Source organism: Clinocottus analis, unplaced genomic scaffold (genome assembly GCF_023055335.1).
Source record: "Clinocottus analis isolate CAN_PGR_092001 unplaced genomic scaffold, fCliAna1.0.p SCAF_4, whole genome shotgun sequence".
In the NCBI taxonomy this organism is placed as follows: domain Eukaryota; kingdom Metazoa; phylum Chordata; class Actinopteri; order Perciformes; family Cottidae; genus Clinocottus; species Clinocottus analis.
In genome coordinates, this window is record NW_027176153.1 from 4306274 (window position 1) to 4331890 (window position 25617).

Below are 25617 nucleotides of genomic sequence, written 5' to 3' on the forward strand. Positions count from 1 at the left end.
CAGCATCCCTTTAGAATATACAAGAATACTGATGTGCATGTGTCGATTTTACATTGAACTCCTAAACTATTGTCAGACGGTGGACTGTCATTTTTCTGTTGTATCAGAGTCGATGCAACAGAAGCAAAGTGTGTCATTTTGTGCTTTTCTTTCTCTTCCCTCGTCAAAACCTAGTGACAACATTACCCACAATGCAACATTACCATGAACACTTCTGTAAGGGATTTGAGTGTTATGCTAATAGATAGTAGGCTTGAGCCGCTCTCGTCATGCAGACATGAAGAGCTACTCAGGTCTGGAGAACTCACTTCCTTGTAACTCCAGATTTTTAGTTTTAGTTTCTAACTTGTAAGTTTTTTTTATTAAAACAGATTTCATGCAGCTCTCTCTGCAGCCGCAACAAACGTTTTACAACTGTTTCCAGCCGCAAATCTGTAAAAACCTTCAAAGGTTTCTCCTCGTACATTGAAATGTATGATGCAACAAGCTCAAATGTTTTTCCTCTTTCTCTTTATGTAAAGAGCAAAAGAAAATTTGACAAAAATCTACACAAAATTCTAATTTAAAACATGGAGTGACATTTTATTGTAAAGCAAACGTTTGTAACGAATGACGACCGTGGAACACTTCCCACGCGAGGAAACCCAAAAGAAAGACAAAGTAGATGAAGGGACGCCTCAGTGGCTTTCTAACATGATCCGCTAAAATGTAATGGACAGAAATACACACAAAAAGGGAAATGTCAAAATATGATAAACATCTCCCCACCGAAGAAATATTGCTTTAAAATTGAACTTAAAAAGGCAACAGAAAATGGCTTCAATCATCCAGATCTGAGCTGGTATTTAAGCACAATAAGCTGTAGTGTTGCTGATCCAATCAGTCTTCCATGCCCAAGTAAGTCAATAAATAAATAAATAAATACATAAAAAGGTGTAGTACCCATCATTTCAAATCTTATTTCCATGCATTATTTACTCAAAATAATCATCGAGTAAGGAAGGAGGTAAAAAGTCATTCTGCAAACATAACTAAAGAACCGGTGGCTGGTTATGGAGTTATCCCAGAGTTTCAATGAGCTTTTCTTTTCGAGGGGCTGTAATTGAGGAAATTACAACAACAATAAATCCCCCTCATCTGCTAGAAGAATCTAGAGAGTTAACTCCCTCCGGCCTGCGGTGAAACCCTCTCGCTCCACAGCGCCGAGACAAACGAACAACACGGCGGACGCGATGAATGACGAGGAGGTTTCCGATTGTGTGGAAGAAGAAAAAACAACAACATTGTTTCAACATCGAGGCCAGATGAGACATCCAAATGCATAATAGATTTTTTTTTTTTTAACAATCAGTAGTGGTCTTCGTGTCACGCCTCCTCCCCTCTTTGCTCCCAACAGAGTGGAGGTAGGGCGATTAAGTTCAGTTCATTAATGGTCAGTGCAGTTTTGCTTTCGTTGTTCCTCTTCCCGAGATTCACGGCGTCGCAGCCGTTCAAGTTCTCGCTTCTTTTCCTTTCCATACGCTTAAATCAACCCGAGCCCCTTTCAAGTAACTCCCCTTAAATAAATCCCTGACCCGGCTAGCGCTGCAGGGGATCGTTTCCCGCCTCTTGTTGTTGAGTCTTATTCACCTTAATTGGCCGCTGTTCCTTTTTCCCCTCCCTCCTCAAACCAGTCTAGCGTCCCTTCAGGAATCCGTCCAGCATCATGTCTCCCTTCTCCGTCAGCCAGTATCCGGCCATGGCGGCCACGCCTCCGATGAAAATGGCCGTGAACACCATGTCGCCCTTGGCGGCGAGCGTGGCGATGGCGCAGATGACGACGCCGAAGAACATCTGCTGCAGGACGAGGACCTCGTCGTCCGTCATGTCGTCGAACAGACCCTTATTCGGGTCGACTGAGGAGGGGACGGGGGGGAAAGGATGCTTAGCCGACTGAGCTGAAGGTACATGTTTCTCTTTCTACGCTCTGTACATTTACCGCTTACCGGGAGGCTTATTCTCCACACAAATGCTATCTCTTCTGATGAAGCCGTCGGCGCAGTCACAGTGGAAGGAGCCCTCCTCGTTGATGCAGGCCTCATTGAGACCCGGGCACGCTATGGCGCGATCGCTACATTCATTTACATCTGAGTGCCGGGAAGGAAAGTAAATGCTTCAGTTTCAAGGAAATCTGGTTGTGAAAAAAAAAGGTGCAGAAGTAGAGTCAACAAGCGGGATATGTTCTTACCGAGACACTTCGCCCCTGTCAGCTTGTAGCCACGTGCACATTTCTTACAGCGGGCCGGACCGGTGCCCATGCAGCCCACACACGCCTGGTCACAGCCTGGAAGAGACAAGCAGCACCGGGGTCAACGCCACGCACCGAACTGGGAAAGAAGCGCGAGATTGTGGGTAGATTTATGTTTCCATTCCCACACAAATTGCACGGAATGAAGTTTACAACAACCGCACAACCAGACCTGCAGCGATTAATACCTAATAAATAATAATCTGTAACTTGTTTTCTTTCTCTTTTTAAAGCAAATGCCCAAACGTTCAAAGGAGATTTTATGCTTTCTTAGTGATATGCATATATAAAAAGATACAATAAATGTCTTTGGGTCTTTTTTTATAATACTAATTAAGCTTATGGTGTGGTAAATTACAGGCAAGACCATATAACAGGCATTTTTCTCTTCTTTCTTAATATTTCAGGGATATAATAAGAATAAAAAAAGAAAAGCAGATTAATCAATCAATTAAAAAAATGTCCTCATTGCGCAGAAAAACCCTTTTATTATGTAAATGTGTAGGTTTTCTTATTATAAATTTGTCAATTTTGCTATTGCAACTAAAAAAACCTCCCTCATGTACATGCATGATTTCATTGGGTCACAAGATACACAAGAGAACGTACCTCTGCACTCGTAGGACCCTTCTGTGTTGTGACAGAAGGTGTTCGAGGGACAACGAGCCAGCTCTGTGCCGCACTCGTCGATATCTGAGAGACACACACGAGGGGCAGTCAAACAACACACACACACACACACGCACCAACACACACACACACACGTCCAGAAAACTGGCAAAAGAGCGGATGAAACGTCGCCACGCGACCTCTGAAGACAAACTCACCCACGCACTTGTTGTCGTGAAGGATCCAGCCGGGTTTGCAGTCGAGGCATTTGTAGTCCTGCGGCCCCGAGCACTTCTTACACGAGTGGTAGCACGCTGGCAGAAAGAAAAAAAGGGGGGTGAAAGGCGACGGTCAGTTCGAGACTTAAATACTCGTGGAGCTTTGTGACGGCCGTTCTGGAGTCTCGGGTCACCTGCGCAGGCTCCGACGCTGTCGTTGGAGCTTTTCTCTCTGTAGTAGCCGTCGGCACAGCTCTGGCACAGGCGGCCCGAGTACCCGGGGTCGCAGACGCACTCTCCGTCTCCGAGGCGAGTCCCCGCCCCCTCGCAGCGGCCCAGGCCTCCACAGACACCGCCGGGGCTGGACGGACACTCTGTATTGGATACAGATGTGATTAGTGGCACTCTTAACAACCGAGGCTCTAAACGATCATGGGGATTTATTTTTTACATCTTCATGAACTCCAAATCGTTCTACACATGGGACACCCGGGGATACATATGTTTTTGTCAGGTTGCTACTAAGGGACGACAGATGCAAATTAGCTGAAGCTATAATCTGGTGCAGTGTATCAAATGGTGACATTCATGGTTGAGCTGGACATGGTCCCTTTTACAGAAAGACACCATCATCAGGACACTTCCTTTGGTGCTTTGCACACCTTTGCAGTCAGGTCCAAAGCGCCCGGGTGGACAGCAGACTCTCAGCTCCTCTATGCACAGCCACTCAGACAGGTCCGGTGCTTCCTGCTGCCTACGGGACACACACAAACACACACAACAGTCATGGAGTGAAAACAAGGGGCGTGGCATTACATCCCAACAAACGTCTCTCCGATTCACAAAAATCCAACAACACAATACACACATCTCATTTACCTGTGGAACCACCATGTCTCCACCTGGTCCTCTATCTGCTCCAGCAGCTGGTTACATTCAAAATCTGCTTTCTCACAGGCAGCTTCTACGATCTCCAGGAGCCGGGTCTCGCTGCAACGAAGAGACAAAGAGTAGAACCGCAGAACAGAAGAAGAGCGGCGCCTCGCTCTTGCCTTGCTGAGAGGATTCACTCCCCTCGGCGGACTGCAACATTCACAATAGATCGTCTGCGGATGTTTTATCAGTCACACATTATACAATATCATTAGAAAATGTGCAGAGAAGACAAAGAATACAAGAAAGTTTGATGTTACTCTTCTTTTTAGCGATCATGACACCAAGCAGTGTGCGAAATACGAAGTTTGATCAACATCAAACAGCTACATTTTGGAAAAAACGTTAAAAAATGATCTGCAATTAGAACTAAAAAGTTACTTTATTAAAAAAGACAAACCTGTATGGTGCTGGTCCGATTTTGTATAGTTTAGAAAACCAAATGTTACCTCAGACCATTTGAACATCAGGCTTCTGCGGTCAAGTCTTCATTAATGGAGATGGATTAATATTGACCGACTCCACAATCGCCATTAATCAAGTTAGTCGGTAGAGCGGAGGTGTAACTCCCAATCTAAACGTTCTCCTACCTGCTTGCATACTTCGCCAGCTTTTCTTCTTCCCAGGCGGTGTTTCCTCCCCCAAAGTTCTTGGTGGCTGTCCTCTCCAAGCCCTAAAAACAGGGAACATTTTAAACACATTGCATGAACGTTGCTCGGTAAGACAAGCATGAAGCGCCGCAGTACCTTAATGAAACTCTCCGTGAGTTTTCGGCAGGTCTGGCAAGGCGCGGTCTGGACTCTCACCACCGTGAGCTCGGAGAGAAGCACCAGAGCGGGAAGGAACGGCCAGGCCCACCACATGGTCCTTCAGGAAACACACACACACACACACACACACACACAAAAACAAGTGATGGACGACAAATACATTTTAAAAAAGGAATCAGCGTTGATACCACTCAGTGATGGTCCTAGCAAATTGCATAAAATACACGTATGCTTTCAGAAGCAGCTTCAGGTCTCTAGAGACCCGGACATACCTCGCATTACCTGGAGGCTATGCAGTAGAAGAACATCTGCACAACGCAAAGCAAATCATATACAAAGCCATGCAATATTTACACTTTTGTTAAGCATGATGTTCTGCTTTGTACCTCTATATTATTAAAGTATGTCCTGGGACAGTGGTGATAAATTATGTTCGTTTTTATAATGCTACATTTCAGTAGATTAACCCGATATCACCCACTTTTGTGACGTCAAACAAATTAATACAAGATTTAAGTTGTGTTTTATTAATAATTTGGGTGATATTTTAAACCTACGCACACTTGAATCCTGAAGCACAGTGACTGCTCTACGACATGTGTTTTATTAATGAAAGTATGAGTCATAAAAGCCTTGAAGTGATGCTCTTCTTCCACGTTAGCTCGCGCAGCATCAGCACCACACAGCCAGCAGACTAGCAGCTAAGGTCGGCAGCAGCTAGCCGCGGCTCGCGCGTCGTTTCCGGTTGCAGCTGCGTAAAGTCTCCGCGAAGACTCCCGGCGACGGCGTTATGAAATATGACTGCCGTTTACAAAAGAGGACACCGCGCGCCGCGGCAGGACGTCGCTCTTTGATGTCCGCGAGCGGCAAACAAAGTGCTTTCATGTTAGCCGCTCCGTCGTTACCTTGTTGCAAAGCCACGACGTCCTCCGACGCACCGCTGATGACGACAGATGATGATTGTCCGATTCCCCCCGCTTGGTTCACGACAACGCAGGCAGAGTTTGCGACATTTTTTTTTTTTTAATGCTTCGAGTGAGCCATTTCTTTTCTTCTTTTTTTTTCCTTGTTGTTGTTGTTGTTGTTGTTGTTTTCGTGGAGGGGGGCGGGTTGCGGGTAAGGTGCCGCTGCTGAGAGAGATGGACGGACGCGGTGCTCCTCTCGGCTCCCGTGCAGCTGAAAGCCAACACAGGATGTGGCACCGCCCAAACCAGCTGGATTTAATTCATCAACCAATCAGTCCACTTCACATTCCGTGTCGTCGCGTGCTCTTGTTAAGCTCTTTCATACATACATTAACCACTTATAGTAATGTCAGATGAGCTAAAATAATCCTTTATAAGTCTTCAGTGGTGAAATAACAGGATTACAGCAGCATTGCTTTCAAGTAAATAGAGTAATATACATAAACAGTAGAACAGTAATAAAACATTAACAGTGAGAAGAATATTAAATATACAGATAGACTAAAAATAACAAAGGTGTATAAAAGTACTTCAGCGTACTTAAACGTAATGTATTAGGTATTGCACCAGGTGATGAAAAAAAAGTATACTGAAATTAAGGATTCAGAAATAGGTTTTGACATTTGGAGATGTAAAATTAAAAATGAATGATTCAGATGTGCTCAAATTCCTTTTTACTTGTCAAAATGCTTCGTGAGAAAGTCACACTTATCCGGACTTCCTGCTTACGCCAGTTGTATATTTGTCTTAATTGCTTTGTTCTTCAGAACAGTGTTTTGTCTTTTTAAGTTGATCTGTCTTTTTTTTTTTTATCTTACATATGTTAAAGATCAATCCATGCATGTGCCAAAGACTTTCGTTAGGGCCTAAAAAGAAGTCCAAGCATTCCTAGAACTAAGCCAATGCTCAAAATGTCCTTTTTTATGTGGATAAAACAGCCAGAAGCATTCAATGTAGGACTAGTGTATTCAAAAAAAGCTTTTACAAAACATCCGACCTCCCTTAATCACACAGCTGGTAAATTCACTGCCCAGAGGACTGATGTGGCCTCTCTGTGTGAGTTGCACTCCCATGAGGAGAACATCAGTAATGTCAGGGGTAACAAACAATTTCACAATAGAAAAAAAAAACAATAACGTTTTTCTAAGATCCTCAACACGAGTAAGAGTCTCTACAACTTCCTCAAACATTTGGATCAGGGTTTAAATTTGCACGCGAGTCGAACAAAAAGACATCACTCTGCAAACACACATCTCGTGTTCACAGTGAATAGTAATCAGCACTGTTCATCAGAAAAAGAGCATCCGACTATTTCATTAAGGCAGATTCTTTATTCAATCCAACTGGAAAGAGTACAACAAAACACAGTATAAAATCAGATATGCTTGGACAAAGCGGTTTAATATATACTCATGTAAAAAAAGAAAGAGGAAATAGCTTATTTTAGTTTTAAATAACCTTCAGGTCAGTGCGCTCCACATTTTCACGGTTGAATACCACAAATTCCACCCAAAAACCGACAACGTAACATCTTTACAGTACCTGTCATTTGCATTATGCTACAGTGCAGATGTTATATATAGTAATAGACAGTAATATATGTAATATAAAATAGAGTAACCTACTGTTCACTGCTACTGCAGTTAGGCTGCATGACCTCATTGTGTTGCTCGTGCAAGGATTTGATTTGAATGGTTTATGGGCTTTTTATTTCTTGTATGCATTTATTTTCTCCATTTCAGTGGTTACAATAAAAACCATCAATAACAACCATCAAAACTGTTCATGTTTATATGTTTATATGTGCAAGATGAGAGATTAGGAGCATTTCGATTGCCTCTCCATGGTTCTCAACATGGCGACACCGAGCCTGCGGCTAACGGTGCTAACAGTGCAATCAACAGGGGAAGTGCTGACAGAGAAAACAGTGTTTTCCTCAGGAAGAACCAAACGGTGGGCGCCACACCTCTGTGACTTCTATACCAGTACTCATACCAGTACATACCAGTACTATGTAGTGAACAGTGTATAGTAGCTATATTTAGCATATCATTTATAGTATCGTCCTATAAAACACAGGCACAGTGTCATACAACAACACAGTTCTAATTCATGTTTACACGGTCTGGTGCAATACATGTTTTGGGCTCATCGACTTTTTTGGGGGTTAGTTTTTAAGGTCTTAGGTGTTTTGTGAATATTATTGTCAAAAACACACACTTTTCCAAATGTAGACAACGCTATAATAAAAAAATAGATATTAAAGACCATATTCTTGGTGTTTTGGGAACTCATCCTCAAGCTTCAGACAGCTTATCAGGGTGTCCCATTTCCCCACTATGTCTGATGATTGTACTTAAATACTGTACTTATACAATGTTAACTATGTTGTAAACCAACTGAAACTGAAGCACGCCATGTTGTTCTACTGTAAATTTTTAACATCTTTAAAGTAAAAAAAAGTACTGTTAAGGTAACTTACTTGCAACAGTCTTGCCTTTGAGTCACAGCAAACATACAATAAAATGTAAAGCAGTACATGCAACACGCTATACATGTGCATGCAGAATGTCAAATATTAGTAAATATGTCAAACACAATAACGGAAACCGAGACGAGACAAAACAATGGAGCAAATTGCTTGATAGAGATTTGTTCTCAACCCCTCAAAGTCTTAAACTTGTTTCAGTCTCGATAAACTCTGTTCTTGATTTAGTCTCAACCCCTCAAAGTTTTGGACTTCTCTTTGTCTCAATAAACTCTGGTCTTGGTCTTGATTTTGGTCTAAACTCCTCAAAGTCTTGGACTTCTCTTGGTCTAAATAAACTCTGTCTTGGACTTGTTTTCATCTTGATAAACTCTGATCTTGGTTTCAATTTGGTCCCAACCTCTCAAAGTCTTGGACTTGTTTTCATCTTGATAAACTCTGGTCTTAGTCTTGCTTTTGGTCTTAACCCCTCAAAGTCTTGGACTTATCTCAGTCTCAATAAACTCTGGTCTTGGTCTTGATTTCGTCTCAACCTCTCAAAGTCCTTTCTGGTTTTCGGTAGTCTTGACTATATGTGCACTCTCGTATCTCTGGAGCTGAAACTGTAGCTACCGTTTCCGCCGACACATGAAAACCCCCGGACCTCAGATGTTTATCAGAAAAGGCAAAATCAGCAAAGTGACCATCTCCCAGAAAAAAACCCGTTCAACTCATTACTGGCTGCTTTTTTTCTCGTGTCTCGTGTCCTCCTCTGCTGTCAGACCCATTCCATGTCACTGGCCTTGTGGCTCGAGTCCGGACTGGAGGGAGGCGTGCTGAGACACGGCTGCAAGGGCACCGTCTCCCCAGAGTCTTGCACTCCCGCCCCGACACAACTCTGGGACACGCCCGCAAGGCGTAAAACCGTCGTCCCCGCCGTGAACCCGGACAGCCGGCGCGCCAGAGCTCGGGAGGCCATCCGGAGGCCCCCCGCTCGTTTCCGTCGTGCCGACGCGGTCGCCATTTGCCGTGCCCCGGCCAGCTCGGTCAGAAAACCCAGGCTCTGGGACGGGAGGCTGTAGACGTGGAGGCCGCGGAAAAGTTCCGGCAGCGGCCGGAAACCACCGGGAGGCTCGGGGGGGAGGGATTCCAGCTGCGCCAACATGAACCGCTCGCCGGCGCGACCCTGCAAATAGTCTGCCAGGATGCAGCTCAAAGAAGCGGTGAAAGCGTCGCCGCAGGGGGAAGAAGCCGCCGGGCTTCGTCCCGCCTCCTCCGCCGCCGCGGGAGAGTTTCTCTCCCAGCTCCGAGCTCCCCACTCTTCAGCCTTTATCCAGGCAGCCTGGGTCAGGACCAGCACCACTTTGCCCCCCTGCGTCTGCAGTCTGTTCAGTCGGGAGTGGAGCCAAGGCACGGGGCCCAGAGCGCTGAGCTCCGTCTGGCTCCACAGGTCCAGAGACACGCTGAAGCCCAGGGCCTGGAGGGACGAGCCCAGGTGACTCAGCAGCTCTGGCAAAGCCTGGTCGTCACCGGGCGGGTACAGCAGCACCACATGACCACCGCCCACAGCACCTGAAACAGGGGAGGGGGGGGGGTAAACCTTTCAGAGAGTTTTATGAAAAAGGAAACAGATTGCCAAAAGATTCGCTGTCTAAAGGACAGATACAGAAAAAGATTCCTGTCCACGGCAATCAGACTTTACACGTTTATGTTTACCTACACTTCACACATACTTGAATATATATATATATATGTATATATATGTATATATATATATATATGTATGTTGTTTTTGTATTTCATTTTGTGTCTATGATGCTAATCCGATAACACATTTCCCCTTGGGGATTAATAAAGTATATATTTATTTATTCATTTCATCCATTTTCCAAAATGAGTATCTGTATCTAGAAACAGACAGCTCTGTCCGACAGCTACCAAATCTGATTTTGGATACCCTCAGGGAAGAATTTGTTACACTAGCAGCTAATAGATGAGAATTTCTGATTTAAAAAAAGGGTAAAAGTTCAACTTTCAACATGGAAACACATGTATAAAGGAAAATCTAAATGAAGGGTGGAAAACAGTGGCTGCTCAGTGTGAAATAGAGGCGTTCTCATACCTTTAACATCATCTTCTTTCAACCATCTCCACATGTATCCTTGAAGGAAAACAGAAGTAGGCAATTGTTTATTTTTTTGCTAAAAAAGGCACTTATAATATTTAATGACCAACAGGATTAAAAACTGACCTTTTAGGACCCCTTGTATGAGATAGGCTCCGAGTATGGCCAAACACATGAGTATTAGTCCGATGAGGATTGGGAGGCTCCATCTCCACCGAGATGCTGGAAAATGTATTAACTATTAAGTTCAGAAGTCTGACGCGTCATAACTTATCTGCCGCATTCTAACGAAAACAAACGTAGATTGTTTTAGCTGATAATAGTTGAACATTAAACACTTAATCCGGGTCTGGTTAATGATTAAATAGCCTTACTTGTAAATGGACACTGGGGCTCTAAAAATGACTCCATCCCGTGTAGCTTTATCTTTAAAATAAATAGTGGAAGAGATATGGTTAGCACTGTATATCCAGTGCAGGAAGAAGCAGTGAAACATGTTTATAATATATATGTGTGCAGGGTCACAGACAGATGAGATTATATTCAATACGTGGAGACAAAGATCACCTGAACACAAAGCAGCGCATGTGACGACACATTGAACTCTCCCGTTTTCTGAAAAGTACAAAATAAAAAAGGAATAAATAATGCGCGAGAAGAAAGTGAAGATTCGTCATGTGGACATACGATAATAATGCAAAGTGGTGGGTCCATGGTTGCAGTTAGGTTGTGGACCATGTGAAGTGTTTAGAGCCTTTACTTTAAAGTGGTAATGCCACAATGTAGAAATACATATTAGTGAAGTAAAAGTACATGAGCATTGTTGGAAACAAAATGTACTGAAATTATGAGTAAAAGTTGTCTTTAGCCAGATAACCGTGAATTAAGTGTTGCGTTATTATGTATATAACATTATTGGATCAATGTTACTGATGCCTGAATGTGTCAGCAGTATTTTAATGTGTGTGGTTGAGATGAAGTTTAACTAATTTACATTCTGTTGGGTTTCATGGATAGCTGTCAAATACATGCAGTGGAAAAATATCTCAAATGTGAGTAGAGCATGAGTATAAAGTCAAATTAAAATGCAAATCAAAGTACATCTATATTCTATGTAAGTAAGTACAGGATTGCAGGACATTTTTCTATATTTTTTGAAAAGAAAGCAAACGTTTTCGCACCCGATGTCCTCCGCGTGTTCTACTCCAGCCGGCGTCGTGTGCGTGCAGCCTCTGCACGGAGCCCGTCACCGCCTCACACCGGCCTCCTGCCAGCTGCGTCTTGCACAGCCTCACCTCGGCCTCCTCCAGCCTGCAGGGGGAAGTCACATCCCAGGCCAGGCCAGTGCCACCCTCCCTGGTCCGAGACGCCTCCATGGTCACGGTCACGTTGTGCTGCATTCTTTCCAGTGCCACTGGAAAAGAAGCATTAGCATTGCTAAGCTGTGAAATCATTTCCCGTGCTAGCTAGTCGCTGCAGGCTCGACCTCCACGAACGTCCTTTGTACCTTGTTGATTTATGAGAGGGCAGAATTCCCTTCGAAGCGCCTTTCCCTCGCACCATACCTGAAGAAACACACGTTTAAAAACACATGCCCAAATAAAAAGAATGAATAAAATACATTTGTTGTGGGCTACCTGGAGGCACAGGCACGGCACAATGAAGTGTGACGGAAGCACCATTTCACTCTTGCCTTCGGGCTGCAAAGGTTAAAAAGAAAGTGTCAGACAATATTGAATTTTGACTCACAGATTAGATCGATAAAAAAGCAGTTTAGTATCGACTGACCCACGCCAGAACCTCTCCAGTTTCGTTCCAAACCATCCGGCACTCGTCATCAGTGTTTTCCATTTGGAGGAGGACCACGTTTCTCTCAGGATCGGTCACAGCTCGGAGTCTGGGAGCTGAGACATCAATCATCGTGAGTAATAATGGAGCTGCATCACTCGGCAAGTATGTGAATCTGTTGTTTCTGGCACTGCCTTGTGCAGGTTAGTACCAGGGACTCATCGATTGTGAAATTCTGGGCGGGTACCGATGTTTGAAACAAGAATTTGGCCGATAGCCAGTGTCGTTAACTTGTTTTTGTTTTTTATTCCCCTGAAGTGCCAGGGAAACGAAGACATTATTATATTTAATTACCAAGCTGTTTTAAAATCATTCAGCAATTCATTACACTTTTGCACAAAACACTGTTACACAAAAATATTTGTTTTGAGAAACATAAATTCAAGGTAATTAAATGTAAAAGCGATTAAAAACATGAGCAGTGTTTCCCCACATATGGGTCGCTTGCATGCGGTATATTAACAGCAGCCTGAATATAATTAGCAACCCATTTTAGCAATTTTTAGCCAAAACAATCTAACCTAGATGTTAGTCTAAAACCACATCTTACCATCACATTTCTTTTCAAACCCCTGAAGGTTCATGGAGCAAACTGTAAGAAGGGAGAAAAAAATAGTCAGCAATTTAGCATGTTTTTAAGTCACGCCCCCTAAATAAAGCCACACCCCCTAAATACAGTCACACCCCCTCTTAAAGGTGTACAACCCTCCTGGCTCTCATCTGTATCAAGAAATTATTTTTGCAATTTAGTCTTTTGGCTTATCACATTATTAAATTGATACTTTCTTTTGCTCGATGTGTAAAGTCGCTCGTCCATGTTGTTGTGTCATTGAGCAAGACACGTAAGCCCAAATTGTTCCCCACCGCTGTGTCTACGGTGTACAGAGCAAAAATATTAGTTGCTTTGGATAAAAGCGTCACTTAAATGAAATGTAATGTGATGTGCATTCGTCTTATCTTTCTCCATTTAAATGCGGAGGTGTTAAAACTATGTGCAATATGCAAACAACCTACTGGACTGTGCATACACATTACACTGAATTTTCAAATCGCCTAATGTTTTATCTACACACTCACTCCCACAGCATAGGAAAGCAAATCGCTCTCACCGGATGAGCGACAACTTAGCGAGCAACAAACCCCTGCTATACATCACAGCATTTGAACTCACCTTCATTTAACGATGGGATTGTGATCGTTCGTTCGATGTCCGATTTGTTTGAATGTGAGCAGACGAGCACCACAACCGGACTGCCAAACGTTGTTTTCTGTATCAACCGCAGCTGCATTTGTAGGTAATAAACAGATATATGTTGTAAACTTTAAGTATTCAAACCACTCAGTTCACGACAAACACACTAGTAGATCATATGGCAGTATAGTCTTTGAGAATTTTAATAGATTTACGCAACGGTGGAAGAAGTATTCAGATCCTTTTACTCTAAAAGAACCAATAAAACAATGTAAAATATCTCTTCTTTTTGTTTGGTGTCAAAATGGAAAATCTGTTCATATATTAAACCAACGAAGAAGTTTAGAGATGTCTCTGTGGTGGAATTGTAAACAATAGCGACATCTGAGAAGCTGCCCAACCGGATACTGGCTCTTTGTCAACAGCCACAAGCTGAATTGTTGCTTTAATCTTGACAACGTGCAGTCGACCTCAGCAGTGGAAAGTAACTCAACATGTTATTTTACCGGGCATAGTGTGAGCAGATGCCGTTGCATCAAGCGATGAGGTCGTAGGTTTAAATGTGAAGTGAGCAGAAGAACTACGGTGGCCGGCATGAAAACATGACAATGTGAATGTCCCTACTAGCGAGAGCCAGTATTGGGTTTGTCCATTCTTCACTATTGTAGAAATCCATGAAAAGAACCCCTTAGTATGTAGATATAAAAGGCTCTTTAAATATTGGGGTTTGTCCATTCTGCACTATTGTAGAAATCCATGAAAAGAACCCCTTAGTATGTAGATATAAAAGGCTCTTTAAGTATTGGGGTTTGTCCATTCTGCACTATTGTAGAAACATGGATCTATGAAGGCAACATACATACTTAACAATATGTCATTCCTTATCTGCCAATAGATGCACATTGTACCTGTAAGCAGAGTTCTTGAGTAAATCTACAATGTTACATTCCACCACTGGCGATTAGTTAATTAATGAGCCACAGAAACTACCACTGCATGAGGTAATTTCCTCACAACTGCCACATGTTTCAGCTGTACCTCGTGTGTGGGCTGATGAGAAGAAGCTTGGTCTGAACCGGAGTAGCTTGATTTAAAGTGGATTGCCTTGCAACATTCGATGGCGCCAGGGGAGTTGATACACACTTTCACCAGAGCTGCAACACAGAGTGGAAGAAAAGTATGAAACAGTCATCTTAAAAACAATGTGTGTGACTTGAAGTGTGTGTTGTAGATCTCTTCTATACCTTTTGAATCAGGAAGCACATCTGACATTTGACTCATGCCAAAGAACTCGTCTTCATCATTACTGTCACCGGACTCCTCCGACACCTCCTCTGTGTTATTCACATCCGCAACAACAATCGCAGGCAGTAAATTGTCTGTTGAAACCACAACAACTGACTGGTCGACAACGTCAAAGACGTGAGATTCACGACAACGCTACCTTGGAAGGCGATGGTGATCTGCAGGTACGGTTCACACTCTTGTGCGGCTGAGCAGCGCAGAATCACCTTCAGCTGCACGTGCGTCACATGCACCGTATCGTCTGGATCGGGCAGAGCGGCGACGAACCGACAGACTGTGGAAACAAGAGCGTTTCTGCTTCTGACAAACTGTGAGCTTTATTACCGTGACGCCATTCTTATTATTAGATCGTGTTGATGAGTTACCTGGGCTCAAGTGGCAGTCAGTCAAACCCTGAAGGAAGACAAAGTGTGGGTGAGAACCAAATCGTCAGAAATGAAACATAGCTCTTGAGTGGCCTGTTGGTGAAGGAGGTATTCAGATTGTTTACATGAGTCAAAGAGCATTCTTAGAAATAAGGGTTCCAGACACTTCCTCCTGATCGGCAGAGGTTCTACCAAGAACAATTTGTTCTGAAGAACCCTCAAGTGTAAGAGTCCCATTAAGAAACCCCTTTTCCTTTTAGGAAGGGTTCATCTGGGATTGTTAAGAGCAATTGGTGTTAAAAGCGAACGCCTATAAATTCAGCCCACAGAACCCGAAAGATGAAACTCTGAGAATAGGGTTACGGGAAGAACCCTCTGGTTGGGTTCTAGATGGAACCCTTAGATTATTAAAGGGTTTCTTAATAGAACCCCTCGGTGAGTTCTCGATGAACCCTTTTGGAGTATAATAGAGTTCTCTGTAGAACCCTCTGGTTGGGGTCTAGATGAAACCCTTGAAATATAATCGGGGGCGCGGTAGAACTGCTTGGTGGGTTCTAGATTACCCCTTGAAAAACAATAGAGTTCTAGGTAGAACCTTTAGTTCTAGATGACACCCTAGGAATATAACAGGGTCCCCGGTAGAACCCTCTGGTTGGGTTCTAGATGAATTCTTAGTAGAACCCCCTTGGTGGGTTCGAGATGAAATCATTAGAATATAACAGGGTTCTCAGTAGAACCCCCTTGGTGGGTTCTTGTTAGAATCCTTAAAGACGGTTCTGGATGGAACCATTACACCATAAACGGGTTCTTCTGGGTGGAACTTTTCACCGACGGTTCCAGGCATGACCCTTTAAATGCGCTTCTTGGCAGAACCCCCTCAAAGGGTTGCAGGTGGGACCTTTAGAACATTTTCCACGAGGACAAACTGAAGAACTCTCTATGGTTCTAGTGAGCACCTTTATTTATAAGAGCGTTACATCACTGAACATTTAAACTACAGACAGGTGACGATTAAAATCCATATTTAGTATTTCAGTAGAAACAGTGACATGTGTCATCTGCATTTAATTCTTCTGTTTTCTTCTGTGACGTCAAACCAAAACGAGGAAGTATCTTTGAGAAAAATGACACTCCTTTGAGAGAGAAATGTATACAGGTATGTCATATACACAACATAAGTAAGCTACTATACATAAGTCTTTTACTTATCAATCAAGTCGACATTTTGTCTTGTTCTCGGTTAGAAAGGCCGCGGTGAAACTGATCACACGAGCCACAGCCCCATCACAGGTGTCCCAGTGAGAGTTAATGTGTTACAGTGAACCAACACACGGCTAAAAATCAATTGACTTTCATATAAAAAGGTCAACTGTAGTTCATTACACTTGTGTTAATGTTTGATGCGATACGTTATACCTTATGTGGGCTAGAAGTATATTTGATGCTACTCATATGGAGGTTTTCTCGAGTTGATTTACATCTGTGAAACCAAAGTTTGGAGGATATTAAAGCACCAAGGAACCTCCTTGGAAATGGAGTGGTGGAGTAAGGTGTCAGGCAGATAGTAAATAAGTAATGGACATTAAACTCTGATAGCTCTCTCTCTCCGTCTCGCTCACTGTCTGTCTGTCTTGTCTAAGCACAAAAACACGTGCATGTATCGTTTGACTAGACAACAATACAAAAGGTGCTTGATTTAGCAGCGCCCGACTAATATTTATAAAGTCAAACTAGATCAACTGAATTATAAACAACCTATAACTGGATGTTTTCTCGCATTATAAAAGTCACATTTTATTAATTTAATGATGTAAATAGTAGTTTTGCTGCCAGATACATTATAATAAATCATTATAAAGGCTCTTCAAAGTGCATAATGGATATATACATAATCTAGGTTATCTGTAAAAACCACAACACGTTTCAGAAGCTGGATTGAACTATAAAACAAGATACTGTGGCATTCAAACGCCTGATCCTGGCTTATTATTAACTCTTTGATGACGCAGAGCAAAGTGGCTGAGATGAGAAATGAAGACAAGACACATCTTCGGAAAGATGACGTTTGTTATGATCAATAAGGTGTAACCGCCACAACTATAATATGATCAAAACAGCTGATGCAACCCAAAACCAGGAGGCTCGCGCGCATCGCTGTGGCTTCGTTACCTCGCTGCAGGTGAGTTCAGGTGCGTCACCATCGATCATCTCCAGCGCTCCCGCGGACATGAACAGCCAGAAGCGCAACAGTAACAGCAGCGGGAGAGACACGCGCGGGACCCGGAGGAGCGCGAGAGCCATGTCTTGGAGAGAGCGCGCGCGCGCGCGCGCGGGGGGGGGGGGGACCGGGCAATCTGTCTCTCCGGCGCGTTTCAGACTTCCCTCATCCGGAGTAAACTCAGAGTGAAGAAGCCCGTGAAGAAGCAGGAAGTCTAAATCCAGCGAGCAGACCGCGCCATGACACGGGTGTCCTCGGAGGAACCGGTTGCCATGGCTTGTCCGACACCAAACTACCGGAACGCTGCTGCGCAACCCGCTCCGCGCGTGCTTTCCGAGATGATTGACAGCTCGGCAGATGGGCGTGGCCTGGCGTTGTATACCTGCTCAGGTGGCATGAATTGAACTTGTCACGGGCGCAAGTTTCTGCTTTGTTTTTTTTAATAGAATGAGGAAATGAAGAGGACCCAATTAGTCACAACAGAGCCAGAGGCCGATGAGTGTGTAGATTGTTGCAGATTGCGTGTTGCCAAACGTCTTGGGAAGACGGACGTTTATTTTTAAAGAGACACAATCAGTGGCAAAGCAAGGCATTTCAACAACAAAGCGACTGAAAGTGCTTCACATAAAACCATTAAAATCAGATTTAAAAACAGTTAAGTAAGTATTAAAACAGTCAAGAATGAAGAAGAAAATGAATAAAAGTGCGTTAAGTTGTCTATATACTGTTCAGAATGACACATAAAAGGTGTGTCTAACTACACAGGATGTCAAATGCAATTAGTAAAATATATCAAGATGTCCCACTAAATCCCAGTCATATGCAGGCTAGCTTTCCTGACCCACAATCCTTTGCACGGCATATAAGAGGGTCAAACGAGGAGCCACATTATAAGGATGTATGTCCCAGTTGAAGACATGTCACAACATACGTACTTTGTAAAGGAAGTTGCAGTGTGCACAAGGCAACAAGTATGCGATTTGCAGCTTTAATATTTCCTGGCATACTTGATAGTATGGGAATATGTGTATTGGAACGCACAGATCAAAGGTCACTATATGCATATACATATGCATAGTATACTCATATATGCATAGTATACTATGCATATACTCATATATGCATAGTATCCTCATATATGCATAGTATACTCATATATGCATAGTATACTCAGTATGCCAAAATTACCAGGATGTACTAATCCAATCACATCTTCCAGGATGAGAGTCATACCTTTGTGGCTGTTCTGACCCATCCAGTAATTCTTCGTGCAGCAAGAGAGTCAAACTTCAAAGTGCCATGTCATGAGGAAGTAGTATGACAAGTGAATACAACGGTCTGTACTTCATGAGGACAGGTGCAGTATGTACTAAAAGCAAAAAGTATGCGTTTTAGACGGAAGTGTGTTTGGCACACGGCATTGAACACAATTGGGACACGAAATATTTTTCTGGCAAAGTCCATAGTATTGTGTATTGTGTGGTATTGGCAGGCACAGTTAGGGCCATTGGCTACCTGCCTATTTTCAGGCATTGGCGTAAGACTATTTTGGTAAAAGGTCACATACCTCATATGTGCAGCGACAGTATTCATGATCATTAATGTCTTCCGTTTATTTTCAGGCATCTAATCAAAAACTCTTTCGAAAAGAGAAGGCGGGTGGATCGCTGCTCTGCATCCACATGTTACCCGTCGCAGTAATTCAACGTGTGACATTTTGGTTTCGCAGTCGCTCCGCTCTCAACTACCTTTGCACCCAGTTCTGAATACAAGCTGCTGTGTGAGTGCTGGAGTTTAATTATTAACCCCTCTCCAAAGTGAATAGGTCAGTTAAGTCCAGCTGTTTCAGATTAAATATATATATATATATATATATATATATATATATATATATATATATATATATATATATATATATATATATATATATATATATATATATATATATATACTATTATCGCTTAAATGCTGCACGTTATGGAGAACGTCCACCTGTGCTGAACAAAAAATGTTGTAATATTCATTTTTTTCATTTGCATACACCCCATGACCTTGGTCTGTAGTATGAAGTCATCTTTTAGTCCCTTTTCATCTCAGTCCCTCTCATTTTAATGAAAGTAGTGACAGACCACATTTCTACTCAAAAAACGATAATAAAAACTTTGATTTTAGATATTTATCTACCATTTTATTTATACATTTAACTGCTTTAGTGAACCCAAGACCTTTGGTAAACCAATTTCTAGCACCAAATCCATTCGACCACCTGAGTAAAGTTATGTTTTCACAAGAGATACGAAGAAGTTCCAAAATATATATATATATATATATATATATATATATATATATATATATATATATATATATATATATATATATATATATATATATATATCATGTGCAAGTACCTTTAAAAGGTGAATTTAAGAAATTATGTAAAATTGAGAAAAGGACCTCAGGGTCCAGAGGGTTAACAGGGTGCCTGTGGTCCTTTTGGGCATTAGCATCAAACATAAACACGCAAAAATGATTGTGGGTCTCACATAAACTTGGCTGCTTCCATGTTGGCCACGAGCCAAAAGGAACACGCTCTAGACCTCTACCGTTCAGCAGCGCTTTTATAAACCTGATTTCCTCACAGGATTAAAATGAACCAGCCAAGTGTGGGGGATCCTAAAATTCAGATGTATACAGTAAAATGTTTTATATTTGTGTCATCTTGTGAGTCTTTGTGTTTTAACTTAACCCCAGTTCCCCTTTAATCGTGATTTTGTTGGCCAGCCAAAGAAAACACCAGATTCCACCTGCTGAACTGGATGCGCTCGCTCCCCTCACAGGTGTTCAGAGTCAAAATGAATGAGCAGCCTGCACGGGCCTGCTTGTGGTGCATTCTGGGATTTGCAGTTTTCTCTCCCAAATTAAAGCGAACTGATCTCTGAGAAACTGAAACGAACATAAACGCAATAATTTGCGAGCGCTAATGTTTGTCTCTACAGGCAGGAACGGCAGTGACGGGAGGTTGCAGGGTTTAGTCTCCTGTGAATGATTCAGGAACCCTGTGGAGCAGGTTTCTCAGCTCTGACGTCTGCAGTCTTATCAAGGTTGCGTTGAACTCATTTGAATAACCGGATTTGAGAAAAAACACGAAGCGTGCAAAACAAAACAAAACACAGAATTCACTAACAAACAGTTTCATCTCGTTACATTCGTCTCATTACTTCAGTTTCTATAAATAAGTCGTAAAGCATAACAACGTTTTAATGCCAATCAGCTGTTAAAGAAGTGCAGTTTGCTTCTGTATATGCAGATTTATACAGTTTTTAACAGGTCTCGATACTAAAAGACAACAATAGTACATAACCACATGATTCAATATGCAAATGGTCGCGCACACCTCGATGCCAGTTGCTTAATCTTCCCACCTGTTGCCTCTCTCATATATCGCTCTTATAAATCTCGAGACTGCTCAGGCTCAACGTCCTCGTTTATACAAATCCAAAGCATGTTTGTTCCTGTATTCTGCAGTCAGAACGTTAGTTGTTCAAACACTAAATGCATTCATGGAGAGCGGGATCTAATTTGCAAAAAAATGTCATAACGCTTCCCAGATTTACATGCAGGTGTTCACTGTGGCTTCAGTCATGAAGGCCCGCATGAAGAGCCTCTTTTATGCAGCAGTATTTATTGTATGCAAAACAAGTGGCGACCTTCTTTATCTTTTTTGAAACACAATGGTGTCAAGTAATGAAAAGTTTGTTCCCTGATGCGCCGCGCCGTGCAACACCGGCTCCCGTGTCTCATGTGAACGTGTCGTGTTTCCAGCACAACAAAAGCCCGCCCTGGGTCTTTGGTTTCAGCGACGGCTCGACCCTCGGCCCTGGCGTCTTCTTCTGCAGCGGCGTTTGCGGTCTGCTCGTCAGCTGCTGCGCCGGCCACGCGGACAGCGCTTTGGTCAGGAGCCGCCGGGGCCAGCAGTGCCACGGGGATTTACCCGTTTCCGTGCGCCTCCTCATCCCTCCCAGATCCTGTATCAAGCCTCGGAAATTATTGTCTCTTGTATCGTATCTGGCCTTCTTGTAGTCCTCAGCGTTGTCTGAGGCGAATGCAGAGAGGCAGGCACGTCGCATGGTCCGAGCTTCCCAGTTAATCCAAAGGTTTTTGATTGGGGTAAATCCTGCAGCGCTTCGTGGGCACGATGTTCTCCACACATGTGCTAATGTAGCCCGTTACACTGGACGCATATTCCCCTAAGTCCACAGTAGAGTCATCTAGGGCTGCAGCTAACGATTATTAGACGTTATCCAGATGTGGAAACCAGCAACCAAATATCTGGCTGAGAATGACCCGCGAGTCCAAAAAGGGCGTGAAAACTCAGTGGAAAGGGTTGACAGTCAAATTTTTTAATGAAACCAAAGGGTTCAGTAATAAAAACATTAACTTTTTCTTGGAATTGGACACACACACACACTGAAAATGACAATTTTATCTCTTTGGGCTAACCTTTAACAAAACATATTGAAAAGCTTAAATCTAACTCACGTTTTCTTGGTTACAGAAAATGGTTGCAACGAGGAACTTTCCCATCGGTGACATTGTGTGCGACTACACACAATGTCACCGATGGGAAAGTTCCTCGTTGCAACCACTAAAAATAAGACCTTCGAGGGAGGGGAGTCAAATCCTCAGAGCTGGTGTGGGAGATTATTATCGTCCCACAAGCACCTCAGGGAGACAGGGAGGCTTCAGCTTGGTCCTCAACCCCTTATTGGGCGCTCAAAACGGTCTCAGAACACCATACAGTGCCCTGGAGGCCAATTGACCTTTGACCTTTCACAATCCGCTTACCCAGAGCCCTGAAATCGGATTGATGTTATGCCCCAAGACCCCCAGGGAGACAGAGGAGCTTCACCTGGGTCCTCTGATCCTTCAAGGGGGCTCTAAAGTTCCTCGAAACACCACTTGACCTTTGACCTTTCACAATCCATTCTCGCAGACTCCCCAAATTGTTGGGTAAATCACCCAAAGGTCCCACCAAGCACCTTAGGCAAGCAGGGAGGATTTTTCTTGCTTCTCAGCTCAGTCCAGAATTAAAACTGAGTTTTATTCCCGAAAACGTCACATTTCAAGCCAGGAAAATATCTTAACCTGCTCCAATTCGCTGGTGGACAACCCCCATGAATAGCTGTCTAGGTTCACAGCCTGCTCCAGGCCCGTAATAGTGAGTTAGAAACGCCTGGTTTGATGAAAGTAGAAATGATCAAGTTGCGTTTACTACATTTCGCCACAAGGTGGTGCCATCTAGCAGACTAAAATATTACAACGACCAAGCAGCTCCTCACTTCATTCCCACTCAGCAGGTCACATTTAGAAGCTTAAAAGTAGTCCTAGTTATGTTTTACTGTACCACCCTGAACCAGGGTTACATTATAACCACCCCAAGCCACAATTAGAGGCTAAAAATTGGATTAATGATGTAAAATAAATGATCACCTGAGAGCCAGGCATACATTTTAACGTTGCCAAGCCTCAGTTAAACATAATCAGACTAGTGATGGCTCATATCAACCCCTGAGAGCAAGGGGGACACTATTACTTGTCGTATCCCCTTTCAGAGGCACAACAAAAAATGGATTACTGTGTGCAGAGGCAGGCTCTCTCTCATATAGTCGTTTATAGAGAGCCTGCATGCAGGCATGATAAAGCATCATGAACCCACATAATATTCACTAAATCTAGATTAAATACTCTCATCAAGTCCTCTGCAGGGTCCCAGGCACATAAAACACTCATCATATTCACCTCAGAAGCAATAAAGCCCTGCCAGCAGCTCACAAAACACTGCAAGTTCACCATGCAGTGACCATCTCAGCCACCAGGCGGAGCCATAGTGATTTAAACAGGGCATTCTCTTTTCAAATTGCTATGGCTCGGTCAATGTTTACAGAGCTCCTGGAGGAGCTCCTGCTGAGAACCCCCTCATTATACATGTGAACCCTCGCTGAAGCATCTCCAGAGTATTGACTCTGCTAAAGAAAAAAAAAACATCAGTACCACAGTGATAGTAGATGGATAGTGAATGGTGAGCTCATCCGTACATAATATTGAGCTTTAAAATCACTTCAATTTTGTAAAATTTTTAATTAATTAATGCATTGTAATATTGAATGGATAAAGCCCAGCTGCTGTTAATGTGAGTATTTTACAGGCATCAGTGTTCATTAACTGACCCGTGAACAACCTGCATGTATCAGCTCAGATCTCTGCATCTGATCTGTGTGACACTGTACGTCGAACTGTGGAAAAGGAGTTAGTTTCTCTTCATTGTTGCGTCAGACTGTACACCAGATGTTTTACGTTTGACCCCTGACCTCTGACCTGTTGCTTTGGTTTCCACAGAAACAGAGATAGTCTTCCTTAGATGCTTTTTGTCTCATGAGAATCTGCTACAGTTAGAAACCCCACAATGTCAAAGTGTGTCTGTGGCTCTTTCTTATGCTCTTTAAAACAGTGATGTGCAATATTTTACAGACGAGACTATATGTGCACGTCTTCCTCTTATGTGCACACTGCACTCATCACTCTTCACTGCCACTCAGATCGACAGCACACCAACACACGTGTTGTCTGCAGAGAAATAGTGTTTCCCATGTGTAGAATTCATGTGTAGTTTATCGGCAGAACGCAGATCTTACAATACATTTACAAACATATTCATTGTCAATCTTTTTGTGGTAATGGTGGCTTACTGCACTAAATATCATAAGAGAAAACAAACTGATAATGAGGCCATCTTGTGGATCAGTGCAGACTCTTTTTGCATTTGGATGTTACTCATTTCATGAATCTTTATGTAATGTGCATTCAGTGACTGACCACATGTCAAAGTAATGTGAGCCAGCCCTCATTAACACATACATGTTACCTGACATGAACCCCAGCACGTTGGCGGCCTCCGGAGTGACCAGCAGGGGGCGACAACGACTGTCTGTAATACTTACAGAACATTGACCGTCTCACTTTCACTGGAACTTTCATCTTATAAATTAATTTTGATATCTTGCAATGACTCTCAAATGTTTCATTGCTCTATTTAGGCCGACAGTCTGTACCTGACAAAACTCTTTGAGCTGGACCTCCGTTGCAAAGTAAAAACACAAATGTATCGTGTAGTTATTTTCTATTTCTTTATTTTGTTATGCCTCTCCAGTGTTGAGTTATATTATGTTCATTTATAAATAAGCTACAGCAATTTCATGAACATGATTAATTAATTAAGGTCACATCTTGTTCCCTTGCACCTTCACGTATGTATCATTACCTTCTGTTCTGGTACACAATCAGTAAATATTACAAATGTTTATGAGTTCATTTGAATACAATTGGGAAGAATTATACTGCACATTGCTGGCTGTTCCTCCATTTTATTCATATCAACATGTAATATTACAAATATCAATACTTAACAGTAATAACCATAATCCTTTTGAGTCAAATGGAAATCAAAAAGATATTAAATATACATACATTTTGTCATACATTTAATTATATCAGAACTATTATGATATTGTTTCTAATATAAAGACATATCTAGAAACACATTCAGTAAATACACGTAATAAATACTGTACATACTGTATTCTATGTGACAAATGAAATACTTTAAAACCTTCAGAATGACTATTTCTTGTTAAGCCTGAACCGTCAGTCTCCTTCTTGCTTTCTGAGCAGATGACACAGCTGCTGACAGCTTCCTGTGTGTCGGAGGAGCTTCCTGTGTGTGGGAGGAGCTTCCTGTGTGTGGGAGGAGCTTCCTGTGTGTGGGAGGAGCTTCCTGAACCCAGCAGCACAGAAGAAGCAGATGGAGACAAACTACGCCCTCTGTGCTGGTGGGGACGGGACGGTCCTCGTCCTCTCGGCTGGTGGTGTCGTGGGGGAGGGGCAGGGAGGACCGGACTCACTGGGTCTCTGACTCTCTGGGGTGCTGAGAGGGTTCAGAGGTCTGCTGTGGGTCTGGGTCGTCCTGGGATGACGGGTTGGTTGCCCTCCACCCTTAGCTGCCCCGAGAACGAGACCTGAGGAGGCCTGCCCTGTGACACACAAACACAAGAGATAAATACTTTTGAACTCAACTACACAACCTTTACATTGTTGTGTTGAAGCTGGCCTCCAATGATGGAATCATATTTCTGATACTTCTGTACTCCTGGAGAGGGATTACTTACTCAGCCACTGGAAGAAAGGCGACCGCCGCTCTCCATCTGGTCCTGTCGTCCTCCATCCTTCTCATCTGCTCCGTCTTCAAGGAGACCCTGGAT

The 25617-nt window shown here is 43.0% G+C and overlaps 2 protein-coding genes across 2 annotated transcripts; both read right to left on the minus strand.

Annotated features, from left to right (window-relative positions):
• Window positions 1–561: 561 nt before the first annotated feature.
• Window positions 562–6004, minus strand: LOC137801161 (protein disulfide isomerase Creld1). Its single transcript, XM_068598597.1, has 11 exons — window positions 5723–6004; window positions 4794–4914; window positions 4638–4720; window positions 3994–4104; window positions 3777–3868; window positions 3309–3488; window positions 3115–3210; window positions 2897–2980; window positions 2228–2323; window positions 1986–2126; window positions 562–1895 (listed from the first exon to the last, which is right to left on the minus strand). Exons 2-11 carry the CDS (start codon window positions 4908–4910, stop codon window positions 1675–1677), a joined length of 1221 nt encoding a protein of 406 aa, XP_068454698.1. The 5' UTR covers window positions 4911–4914; window positions 5723–6004; the 3' UTR covers window positions 562–1674.
• Window positions 6005–8684: 2680 nt separating this feature from the next.
• On the minus strand, window positions 8685–17493 carry wu:fl23c11 (interleukin-17 receptor C). Its single transcript, XM_068597774.1, has 16 exons — window positions 17254–17493; window positions 15085–15112; window positions 14859–14993; window positions 14659–14748; window positions 14453–14568; window positions 13394–13505; window positions 12773–12814; window positions 12163–12278; window positions 12012–12074; window positions 11882–11939; window positions 11556–11788; window positions 10942–10989; window positions 10749–10800; window positions 10501–10596; window positions 10372–10410; window positions 8685–9821 (listed from the first exon to the last, which is right to left on the minus strand). Exons 1-16 carry the CDS (start codon window positions 17383–17385, stop codon window positions 9028–9030), a joined length of 2154 nt encoding a protein of 717 aa, XP_068453875.1. The 5' UTR covers window positions 17386–17493; the 3' UTR covers window positions 8685–9027.
• Window positions 17494–25617: the final 8124 nt, after the last annotated feature.